The 12,500-nt window shown below is 30.6% G+C and overlaps 1 protein-coding gene across 7 annotated transcripts in view; it reads left to right on the top strand.

The window, feature by feature from the left end:
• LOC124429970 (fasciclin-3) overlaps nucleotides 1-12,500 on the top strand; it is a 304,558-nt gene that overhangs the window by 274,613 nt on the left and 17,445 nt on the right. For 5 of the 7 annotated variants that reach the window (XM_046975907.1, XM_046975909.1, XM_046975910.1 and 2 more), the window contains exons 2-6: nucleotides 7,381-7,704; nucleotides 7,998-8,132; nucleotides 8,228-8,419; nucleotides 8,661-8,845; nucleotides 11,199-11,340. In XM_046975907.1, coding sequence (XP_046831863.1) covers nucleotides 7,381-7,704; nucleotides 7,998-8,132; nucleotides 8,228-8,419; nucleotides 8,661-8,845; nucleotides 11,199-11,340 — 978 coding nt within the window. Of the gene's footprint in view, nucleotides 1-7,380; nucleotides 7,705-7,997; nucleotides 8,133-8,227; nucleotides 8,420-8,660; nucleotides 8,846-11,198; nucleotides 11,341-12,163; nucleotides 12,215-12,500 lie in introns of all 7 variants that reach the window. The other 2 variants (XM_046975913.1, XM_046975908.1) reach the window with 2 other exon arrangements.

Raw genomic sequence — 12,500 nt, 5'->3', positions numbered from 1 at the left:
ATTTATATCATCTCTTCTTTTTTCTCTTTATTTTTATTATTTATCAATTTTCTATAATCTAATTTTTCTTTCTATTTCTATTTAAGAGAAATCACGTTGTGTTAAACGTTGTTAGTATCACTTTTATTGGCATTATTTTATCAGTTGATAGTTTATTATTAAATTCATTAGAAATATAAGCTTTGTAGATGACATTAAAGTTATTAAACTTTTAACTATTAACCGATAATTAAAGATCAATTTTAATATATCGTTAAAATCTATATATAATATAAATATATTATATTAAACGTGTTACCAATAATACCAATAAAATAAAATATTTACGTTTGATTTAAATCATTTCAGTGCAGATTAAATACATTGATTTGATCTATCGTCTAATCGAAAATTCATTTCGTCTAATTCGATTTTTAATGTCATTATCTACTTAGTGAGCAAAATCGATTTGATTTAATTCACTTGGATCCGTTCGTTCTACGTCGCCTAGAAATCGTAGGCTTTCCTTTTCCTTTACTATGTTTAAAGTAAAGATGAAGTGTAAGAAAGAGAGAGAGAGAGAGAGAGAGAGAGAGAGAGAAAGATGGAAAGTGGAAAATCACGCAGATGTTGCAACTACGACGAGGTAGAGTTGATTTAGCGTCTCGTGTAAACTTGACTCGATACCTTCTACGAGATTTGTGGGCTGTCTCAGCGAAATTGCTGGACCAGCTACGAAATGCTCTACGTTCCAGGGAGGATGATGAGGAGAGAGGGCGATGAGGAGTTGAAGATATATAAGGGGTTAGGGGTTGACGTAAGAGAAGACAGAAAGAGAAGGAAGAAAAGTAACTATGATTATCTCTGTCCGTTCAACGAATCACTGCGATCATTATTTTCTTTTTTCTTTTTCTTTTTTCTTTCTTTTTTCTATTTTTCTTTCTTTCTTTATTTCTTCCCTTTTTTTTTGTTTTTGTTATTTTTTTTTCTTCTTCTCTTGTATCTCGAACAAACATTTTTTTTTTTTTCTACCGATCTAATATCACATCACACATGTATTAGGTGCAACCGAAAAGTAATGTTGTTTCTGCGCATGTCAAAATTTGATTGTTAAAAATTTGTTAAAAATTTATTCGTTTGAATTTAATTTAAAAAAGCGACATTACTTTCCGGTCCATCTAATATATACGTCTGTAAGGAAGAAAAAAAGAAAAGAAAGTAAATTTTGTGAATTATATGATTGACAATTCCTTTTTCATTAACTAAACCGGACGTATCTTTTTATTTCGTTTCTTTTCTTTTAAAAAATTTTATGTAAAATTGATATAAGCTTTGGGGGAGAATGAGAGAGAGAGAGAGAGAGAGAGAGAGAGAAAGAGAGAGAGGGAGAGAGACATAGAAAGAGAAAGAAAGAGAGAGAGAGAGACATAGAAAGAGAGAGAGGAAAAAGATTTCTTCATTTTATATTCGCAAAAATTAGGAATAATTCGTTGAATATGCGAGATAGAGAGAGATAGATAGATAGATAGATAGATAGATATATATATATATAGAGAGAGAGAAGCGTTAATGTGGAAAATTTGATAACTTTGAATTTCATTCGACCGATAAAAAGATTATTCGCGAGAGAAGAGAAAAGCGAGAGATAATGAAAAAATAAAATAAAAAAAAAGAAAAAAAGAAAAAGTACACACACACACACACATATACAAAAAAAAAAAGAAATAAAAATAAAATTGGTTGGTACCGTTCTGATTCCATTGGGAAGACACTAAAGGATATATAGTATAGAGTATAAACTTGCCATCGGCAATATTTTTGCTCCGTTTCGAATTTCACGGTCGAGTGGTGCGATAACGAGCGAGATAATTAAAATGAAAAATCAGTCGTTTATCTTCTTTTATTGTTCCGCTGTTTTGTAATTATTAATGTTCCCGCACGACCTTTCATCGTATTTATTATATTCCATTTTAATACAGACTCGTTGTTATTTAATTTGATAATAGAAATTAAATTGACCGTATGTGATGATAGTAATGTAATTCGAATTATTTCGAAATCTTTTCTAATCTATATTATTAATCTATTCTACTATTTCTGATCTATATATATATATATATATATATATATATATATATGTGTAATTAAGCATGTAATTAAATTAATTTTGGTCTAAAACTTTCTAATCTTATTTTCTCTTTTTTTTCTTTTTCTTTTTTTAGCTAATTAAAATCTTCTATATGTTGGATTCATAAGCTTTCTTTTAAATAATACTTTAATACAAATTATTTTAAATCTATGGAATTACTTTTTTCGATATATTGTTTCTAATAAACTGACAATTTTTATTTTATTAAAATTCTTCGAACGTCGATTATTATGAAAATGCATCAGATTACTTAGAAATTCTGTTCCCAATAATTTCATAATTTCGAATAAGGAAAGACAATTCAATTAGAAGAATTTTAGAGAAAATTAGTTTTTAGGAAACGAAAAAAGACTCAATTTCCAGCATCGTAATTTGGCCATTTTGGTGTTTTATAGATAAAAAAATAAAGGAAACAAAAAAATATAAGATTTGAAAGGGTTAGTTACAGGACTCTCTCGTGAAATTAGCAACGTTAGAGAATATTATTCCAATAATAAGAGAGAGAGAGAGAGAGAGAAAGAGAGAAAGAGTGAATGAGTGAGTGTGTATGAGAGAGAGAGAGAGAGAGAGAGAGAGAGAGCGAACCAACTGGGATTAGTATCTCTGGTTGCATCGTATAGCTTGCACATGCAAAAGCTGACCACAGCGGTTTGCACTCCCTTCCTCTTTCCTATTATATCATGGAACACGAGAGAAAGATAGAAGGAGATAGAAATAGATAGAAGAAGAAGATTATATAGTGAGTTTCGCATGTTGCAGAATATAGTGAAGTGTCGTTACAAAGAGAAAATTGGACATCACCAGTGAAAATTGTTCATCTTGATTAGATTATATTATATAATATAATAAATATTTTTCTTACAAATTTCTTTATCGTTTCCGATAAATAAAACGAAAAAAAAAAAAAATATTTTTTTCCCTAAACTCTTTCTATTTTTTCTTTTTTTTTTTTTCTTTTTGTATTTCTTATATTTACAACGTTTTAAATACGAAAGGGAAAATGAAAGAAAAAAGAAAAGAAACTCCTGCGTTATATTATATAGACACACACACACACACACACACACACACATATATATATATATCACTATCGTTAATTTTTATATTTTTTATATTAATCAAAAAAAAAAAAAAAAAAAAAAAAGAAAAAAAGAAAAAACAAAGAGGAATCAAAACTAAAAGTGAAAACGTGGTTAAAAGAATTAACGTTACCATGAAACATGTATTATTTTTAACAAGTAATCTTCGTTTGCTGTTGTACTGATTTCACTTTTTCAAAAAAAAAAAAAAAAAAAAAAAAAGGAGAGAAAAAAGAGAAAAAAAATGAAAAAAGAAAGAAATAGTTTAACAAAATTCGAAACTATCGAATTCATGATGTATCATTCCTATCGATCGAAGGAGATTGAACGTAGCAATGGGTACCCCTTTTCTACATACCCTTTACGACCTATCCTTCTTCTTCTTCTTCTTATTCCTCTTCTTTTTTCTCATTTTTTTCTTTTTACTACTACTACTACTACTACTACAACTACTTTACCTCCCTTTTTCTTGTCGCGGCTTTTTTCCACTTCCTTTTCCATTTTACGTGGCGCGACTCTTCTTATTCCGCGAAAAATGTGAATCCCCGAGGAGTCGCGCGTGTCAAGTATAGAAGTGTGTCAATGGATTGTACGGAAGTTTCTCGCGAACTCAATATATTTCTTTTTGCCATGTGCGCACGGATTTCGAAAGGAGACATTCGATGTGTCAGTCTTCCAAAAGGGATACGTCCTTGATACGTCAGAACGTATCTAAGTATATGCCAAATGTCGATCTAATATGAAGTTCATGTTGAGAATAACTTTAAATAAAAGAGAAATGTTTCCTCTTTATTTTCTTTTTTTTGTTTTTTCTTTTTCCTTTTTTCTTTTTCTTTTTTATTTCTTTTTGTTTGCCTCTTCATTTGTTTCTTCGTTTTATTTTACGAATACTTTAAACGTATGAAGAGAGAGAGAGAGAGAGAGAGAGAGAGAGAGAGAAAGAGAGAGAGAGAAAAAACAAGATACAGAATACAAAGAAGAGATAAAGAAGAATTCTCTTGCGTGAAATTCGACGAGAGGAGGGTAGAAGGGGGGAAGGGGGCGAGGGTGATACCGATGGTAATCAAATAACATAAACTATCCGTTAGGATGGAAAACTAGGCTTTCCTTGCGCAGAACGCATCAATTTTGGAAGCTTACTGATTCACGCTACTGTCCACAAATCATCGCATCTGTTGCTGTGGTTTTCGTGATGCGCAACGCCGATGGTAACGGAAAGGACAAGAGAGAGATAGAGATACATAGATAGATAGATAGATAGATAGAGATAGAGAGAGAGAGAGAGAGAGAGAGAGAGAGAGAGAGAGTAGGATTTGCTTTGGTATTCTACCCCCTATATACGGGCAAATTAGATCGTGACGTCATCCGTATAACAAATTGATGGCTGGAAAATCAAATAGGATTTATGGCTTTGCGATAGTTCGAAGCAGCATCTCTTTTGAGAGAAAGAGAGAATGAGATACGATCACGTAACTATTAAATATCGATCGTATTATTAAACAATCATTTTTATATAATATTATTAGAAATTTTATAAGAAATTCAATATTAAAAACAAAATTTTATTGAATTATTAATTATCTCATTGGTTTTTCTTTGTTTTTTTTTCTACGATTCTCCTTCTTTACATTTGAAAATTATGTGTATGACAAGAAAATGAAAAAAAAAAAAAAAAAAAGAAAAAATATATTCGAAGACGTTGTAAACGATTAATTTCATGTTAGCTATATATATAAATATATATATACATATATATATGCTTCGTGATAATATTAAAAATAAATAACATATAATAGGAGACAGCAGTAATGATCTATGTTCGTCCATATGTGTCAACGTGATAACAGCTGGACCAACATCTGCCACGTTCTAATCTCATCATATTCGAAACTATTCTGATATGTTATGCAGACAAAAAGAAGAAGAAGAAGAAGAAAAAACAGGAGAAAAAAAGAAAAAAAAAGGAAGGCAGAAAAAAAAAAGGACAGAAAAAAAGATGAAATCCGACGAGTTTTTATTAAATAAAATAAATTCAATTCATGTAATAAATGAAATATTATATGACTAAGGAATTTCGATCGATTATAATAAATTTTATAATACTTCGTGTATTCTCCTCATGTATATATATATATATATATATATATATATAAATATATATATATATATATATATATATATATATATTTTATGGTAAACGAGACACCCAAAGGCATCTGCGTATTCATCGAACGACGAGAAACGCTTTACCAAACAGTTTGTTATCGTACCTCTCTGGTTTCTCTTTGACCCGTCGAACAATTCTGCACAATAACGAGTTTACTTTTCCCTCGAATAAAATTCGTGTTAAATAGTTGCCATGTTTAACATCGTGCATAACTGATACTATTGGACTCTCATGGTTTAATGACCCAAATGAAAGAAGTCAAACTACAATTAAATATTAAATATCCATGCATATATTTATGTATGTATATAATATAATTATATTGATCACGAACAATTTATATATATATATATATATATATATGTGTGTGTGTGTGTGTGTGGGTCCATATAAATCTATAAAGTCGACGGGAAATATTTTTTTTTAATTAATTGTTTATTTCTGTATAAGTAACAGAGAGAAAGAGAGAGAGAGAGAAAAATACACAAAGATACACAAGTATCGCTAATTACCGATCGATCAATGTACTTTGTAATTAAATGAGCAACTAAAGACAAGGGAATTTCCGAGCCTGAAGAAACTCGAAGAATTTCGTTAAAAGACAGATTCCTTTTTCTCTCTTTCTCTCTCTCTCTCTCTCTCTCTCTCTCTCTCTCTCTCTTTCTCTTTCTCTTTCTCTCTCTCTTTTTCTCTTTCTTACTCATTGAAAGAGAAAAAGATATCACAATTGAACTTCTCAAATTAAAGAGGATATTTAATTAGTAGAGAGTAAATAAAAAAAAAAAAAAAGAGAGAAAAAAAATAGAGTATCGAAACTTTGTTCAACTTTTTCCTTCCTCTTTGAAGTAGCTATTAATCAATTAAAATATATTTGTATATTTAAAATTATCATAAATATGAATCTTTAAATCAAAACGAGTATAGAATTTTTTTCTCTTTTTACCGTTAGAATCAATTAACTCACATTTAATAAACTCTTTTTTTTTTCCTTTCTTTTCTTTTTTCATTTTTCTTTTCTTTCATCTGACATTAAATAACATTTTAATATGATATTGATATAGTTTCATCATCTCCGATATCAATTTGATAATTAAAACTCTTTGAATAAATTTCATTGACGAAAATTTAATTTCTCCTTTTTATAATCAAAAGAATATTCTAATTTATATTATAATATTAAAAAATTTTACAATAATATAATCGATATAATTCGATTGGATTTTTAATATCCAAAGGAATAAATATAAAGATTACAAATAAAGATTAAAGATAATTTCATTCTCGATTGAAATCTCGAAGATGATCATAAAACTAATAAGTCAACAACGAGTGGGTTATTCGTACGTCAACGAGTACGTGCCGCCATATGAAATATGATAATCGTTGGTTGGAACACGTTCGATTTATCATATTCCTTATGGTGCATTATCATAATAGCATCGAACACGATATCCCATATTCGACGTCGTCCCGACTTGACACGCTAATTCATAGAAGATCGATGCGAATTTTCGATCTTTATATATATATATATATATATATATATATATATATATATATATATATGTGTGTGTGTCAAACAAACAAAGTAAAATTAATACTTCTTTAATATACTTGCATCTCAAATTCTTTAATTATTTATTACACACACACACACACACACACATACATATATATACATATATAATTAATATTAATGATACAATAATAATAAAAATTATAATAATAATAAAATATTATAATTATAAATATATTAAATATATGAAATAAAGTAAAGTAATAAAATTGCACACATTTTACATAATGATATTATTATACACACACACATATATATATATATATATATATATATATAAAGTTAATAATTAATAATTAATTATAAATATCAATGAGATCGTTGGCTTAAATAAATTTATCGTTTTTTTTTTTCTTTCGGGATATCTTTTTAAATAAATTAATCTTTACTTTTGACATAAATAAATATGAGATAAATGTTGTGTTCGCAGCAGCAACAAAACCGCCAATAATCGACATCGAACCAAAGGGCCAAGCTGTGGTACGTTTGGGTGATAGTCTAAGGATCTTATGTACGATGGGTTCGCCATTGCAAATCTGTCGCGTCGAGATACAGGGTGAAAGCAGCATGATTCTCAGACCGAATCAATCATCGGACGATGGTATCGAGTATTACGGGGAGGGTACTAATAAAGGACAATGCGGTGTTCATATCTTAAAAGTGAAGGAACAACACAATGGTATCTTCAGGTGTGCATTAACGCCGGAAGATCGTCGTGTAGAGAGCAACGCCAGCGTTATTATCGTCGTTGCTAGTAAGTATCATTTATTGTCTATCTTTAATCATACAATGCTATATATTAAATCGATATATTTATTTATCTTCAAATATATTTGGAAAATATGAGAAGAGAAATATGAATAATTTTTGTTTTTTTCTTTTTTATTAACATAACCAGCAGAGGGTATAAAGCTTGATAATCATTTGATAATTAATAGTTGTGCTTTATTATAATAATGAAAGTGTACTTTTTTCTTGTTTTTCATTTCCTTTACATTTATTCTTTTCGATTTGATCTTTCCTTTTTTGTCTTTTATTATATTATAGAACCACCAAACAATCCAGAACTTCATACAAGTCTAGGACATTATGGTAGATACGAATATCAAAAAGGACAAAAATTGGAGATCAGCTGTAGTGCCTCTGGCGGACGACCACCTGCGAACGTATCTCTATATCTCGGTACATACGATATATATATATATTTATATATATTTTTTTTCTTAATAAAAAATATAATATATATAATATCTGATATATTATGTTAATATTCGCAGACGAGGAACCACTTGACAATGACGAAAGATCAATTATCTACGAAGGCTCTAACATGAACGAAGTATCCATGGCAGTACAAAATGCTTCACGTAGCTTGGATTGGACCGATAATAGCAAGACTTTAAGATGCATAGCCAATCATATTGCCTTAGATAAACCGAAGGAGAGTAAAATGCAATTGCAAGTTTATTGTAAGTATATATATATATATATATATATATATATATATATATTAGGGGGACCGGAAAGTAATGTCGCTTTCTTAAATTAAATTCAAACGAATAAATTTTTAACAATTTTTAACAATTAAATATCGACATGCGCAGAAACGACATTACTTTCCGGTCCCCCGTAATATATAGTTCTACGTTTAATTATTCGAAGAATATTAAGTCACAAAAAAATTTTAATTATTTCTTTTATTTATTTCAGATCCGCCACAGCCACAACCGGTCATCGAACATTTTGGATACGTAATTGGCCAACAGGGTACGGTAAACGTAACGGTTTACGCAAATCCAAGGCCACGTTTCTTATGGCGAGTAAACGGCGAGAAAATCGAAGAAGGCCGTCCAGATGAAAGCAATCGTCTTGAGACTTCCACTGCCGTAGATTTGGTAAGAGTAATTTTGGATCCATTTATTGCCATTAAAATATCTCCTAATTCGTATTCGAATGAAAGTGCAAATAAAGGGCAAAAAGAAAAAAAAAAGAGAAAAATAGAGAGAGAGAAAGAGAGAGGGGGAGAGAGAGAGAAAGTAAGTAAAAAACAAAAAGAAGAAGAAAAGAAAAAAGAAAAAAGAATAAGGTCCGCGATCTACGCGAATATGTTTCTACTCGTGTCTCTTAAGAATTCTTTTTTTTTTTTTTCGAGAGAGAGAGAGAAACAAACAGTCGATGGAAAGAAGCGGGGGTGGGAGGAAGGAGGGGGCGGGGGGGGTAGCAGGTAAAAAGAAGAAAAATCAAAAAAGAAAGAAAGAAAGAAAAAAATAAATCTTATCGAAGAACGAAACGATCACGATATTGAAGAGAATCGTGATACCACTATCCAGAAATAAGAATGGTGATGGTGTGATGGCAATGGTATGAGATATAGGAGAGAGACTTGTTCTAGGAAAGAGAAGAGAAGAGAAGAGAATAGAATAGAAAAGGGGGAGGGAAAAGAGGAAGAGGGTGGGAGGAGGGGGGGAGGAAAAGTGAGGAAGGTAGAACAGAAATCCAATATTGCTTTGCGCGCCAGTCAGCCTCGATTTACTGTTCATTCGGCGCGTTCTCCATGCATCTGTGTGACTCGAAAGTTAACCACCAAGCGAGCATTCTGCACCGACGTAATGAAATTCCATCGAACTCAGATGCTTAGAACTCAGAAACGAGAACAACGACGCTTTCGTTGCACCCAGTATATGTATATGTATATATGTGTATATGTATATATATATATATATATATATATATATATTATATATATTATTTACATATATATGTATATATGTATGTACATATGTATAGTATCTCTTTCGCGGATGGATAACGAAGAGGAATAAAATTTCTTACTATTCTATAAATTATCGTGAATCTTTATACAATATTGTTTCATTGGATACTAATGAATTTAATATGTCAATATAAACACACACACACACACACACACACACAGACATTTATTGTATTTCGTAACGTGGTATTTCATTAACATTTCAATTCCTTCGATTTCTATTATTATTTCTTTTCTTTTTTTCTTTTTTTCTTGTTTTCTCTCTCTCTCTCTCTCTCTCTCTCTCTCTCTCTCTCTCTCTCTCTATCTCTGTCTCTCTTTAACAATTTATTCCAATGAGATTCGCAAACGCTTTTGTCGTAATGATAATAAAAAAGAAAAATTGTTAGAAAACTTTAGTTTGAAATTAAAAAAGGAAAACCGATAAATCAGTCGTCTCTTACTCTACCGCATATATATATATATATATATATATATATTATATATAAAACATTCTTACGTATGTACATTCGATGGTGTCTAATGATTGTCATACGATTTAAAGTTGTGTAACATTGAAAATCATTTATAGAAAGGAGAAGAAAAAGTGGGTAAAAAAGAACAAATTCTAATTTAATAACAATATTATATCATGGAGATAATGAATTTATTTTAAACGTTGAAAAATTATTATCACTCGAGTTCTTCGTTCTTTTTCGATATCGTTTGAAATTAATATTTCTGTATATGATCTGTCTCTCTTTCTCTCTCTCTCTCTCTTTGTTTGTCTCTCTCTTAATCTCATTCAACGATTATTCGATACTTTTACTTGGCAGTAGGGATATTTCAATGCCGAATGGTACTCGACGAATTTCGCGGGAAAGTTTCAAAGGTTGATGCTCGGATCTACTACCTCCCCCCCTCCACCGCCTATAACATCGCCACCTATCTACCCCATCTTCTCCCTCACCACCATATACCCTTTCCTCCCTCTCTCCCTCCCTCTCACTACCACCACCACCACCAGAACGTGGGATGCAACGCTCTGGAACAACACTCCGCGTGCAAGAACCAATAAAGCTCTAGTTGAAATTGCCCGAACTGGGCTTTTGTGTGTATAAATGGCGCTTTCGATCTGACGAACCTTCGGTTCGCGCCGGCAAGCGACTCATCGACTTCTACCTTTTGACGAATACGCGAGTCAACTTTTATTAAAAATTACAATTATGAAACGAGAAGACATTGCAAAGATTATTAAAAAGAAGAAGAAAAAAAAAATATATATGTATATATATATATTTTATTATTATATATATAACTTTTAATAGATATTCCACCTACTTACTTACTTATTTACTTACTCACTTATTTACTTACTTTCTTTCTTTCTTTTTTTTTTGTATATACATTTTGATCGATCGTTCGAATGATATTATTTGTATTTTTCTTTTCCTTCCTATTTAAGTTTTTAATATCGTTATTTAATTACGTTACAGGGTAATGGCGCGTGGCTCGTAGTATTAACTATCGATAGCGTTCAAAAGTCCGACACGCAAAAGGAATACATCTTGGAAGCTCACAACAAGGAGGGAGCTTACGAATACCGTATCGTTTTGTCAACGTCCCCAGAACCAGCAGGTAAATTATCGATTTTTTGTTTGTCTGTTTGTTTGTTTGTTTTCCTTTTTTTTTTTTTCTTTTCTTTTTTTTAACCTAAATTCTTTTATTTTCTTCTTTATCGACAACATTCATCTTCATAATAATAACGTCGTATTTATATATTTATATACAAATTATTTTTTTTGTTGACGATCGAATTAAACGTATGTCATCTTTTTCGAGAGATAATATTAAAAGAAAAGACGAAAAAGAAGAAAAGAAAAAAGAAAAAAGAAAAAAGAAAAAAGAAAAAGAGAAAAGAAAGAAAATTAAGAAAAAAAAAAAAAGAATAAAAAGTAAAAAAGATATCCTATCGTCAGAATAACGCGAAGATTTAAAAACTAGCTATATATATATATTATCTCCTTGCACTTCGTTCGTTTGTCACCGTCATTTTCATTCACTCAACAATTTTCACTTATCACATGCTTCCACCGACCTTCTCGTCACAATCATTATCACCTTTATACTTATGTACGTCACCATCGATCGATCATCATTATCTCCCCATGACGATCGACTCACACGTATACATACATACACTCACACACATATATATACACACACATACATACATACATACATATATGTACACTTTCTCTACTGTTATTATTACTAATACTATTACAACTATTACTAATACTATTACAACTATTACTATTACTACTACTACTACTACTACTACTACTACTATTACTATTACTGTCACCTATGTACACCATGTCACATAATATCTTTCCATGTGTGTATGGGTGTACGTCTTTCTCTAACCATATCGATCCTTCACCGCATGCTCATGCAGGAGCGTTCAGTCACTTCTATGGTAAGCTCTCCGAACACATGCACGCACTAGGTAATGTCATTTTTTCAAATTATTTATACGTAAGCCTTGTAGTAGCAAGAAAAAAGAAAAAAAGAAAGAAAGAAAGAAAGAAAAAAAAATATATATATATAAAAAGATCTCATTCGTCACCGTCGAAAAAAGAAAAGAAAAGAAAAGAAAAGAAAAAGTAAAAAGAACTAACGTATCCACTTGTTCGTCGTTCCCTCTAACACCGATCTAATGGTAATGAACGTACCATTCCGCTAATGGCACCTACACTCAAAGCTTCTCTTTCTCTCTCTTTCTCTCTCTCTCT

Source organism: Vespa crabro, chromosome 17 (genome assembly GCF_910589235.1).
Source record: "Vespa crabro chromosome 17, iyVesCrab1.2, whole genome shotgun sequence".
In the NCBI taxonomy this organism is placed as follows: domain Eukaryota; kingdom Metazoa; phylum Arthropoda; class Insecta; order Hymenoptera; family Vespidae; genus Vespa; species Vespa crabro.
The sequence above is the reverse complement of the archived record's forward strand: the minus strand, read 5'-3'. Positions and strand labels throughout refer to the sequence as shown.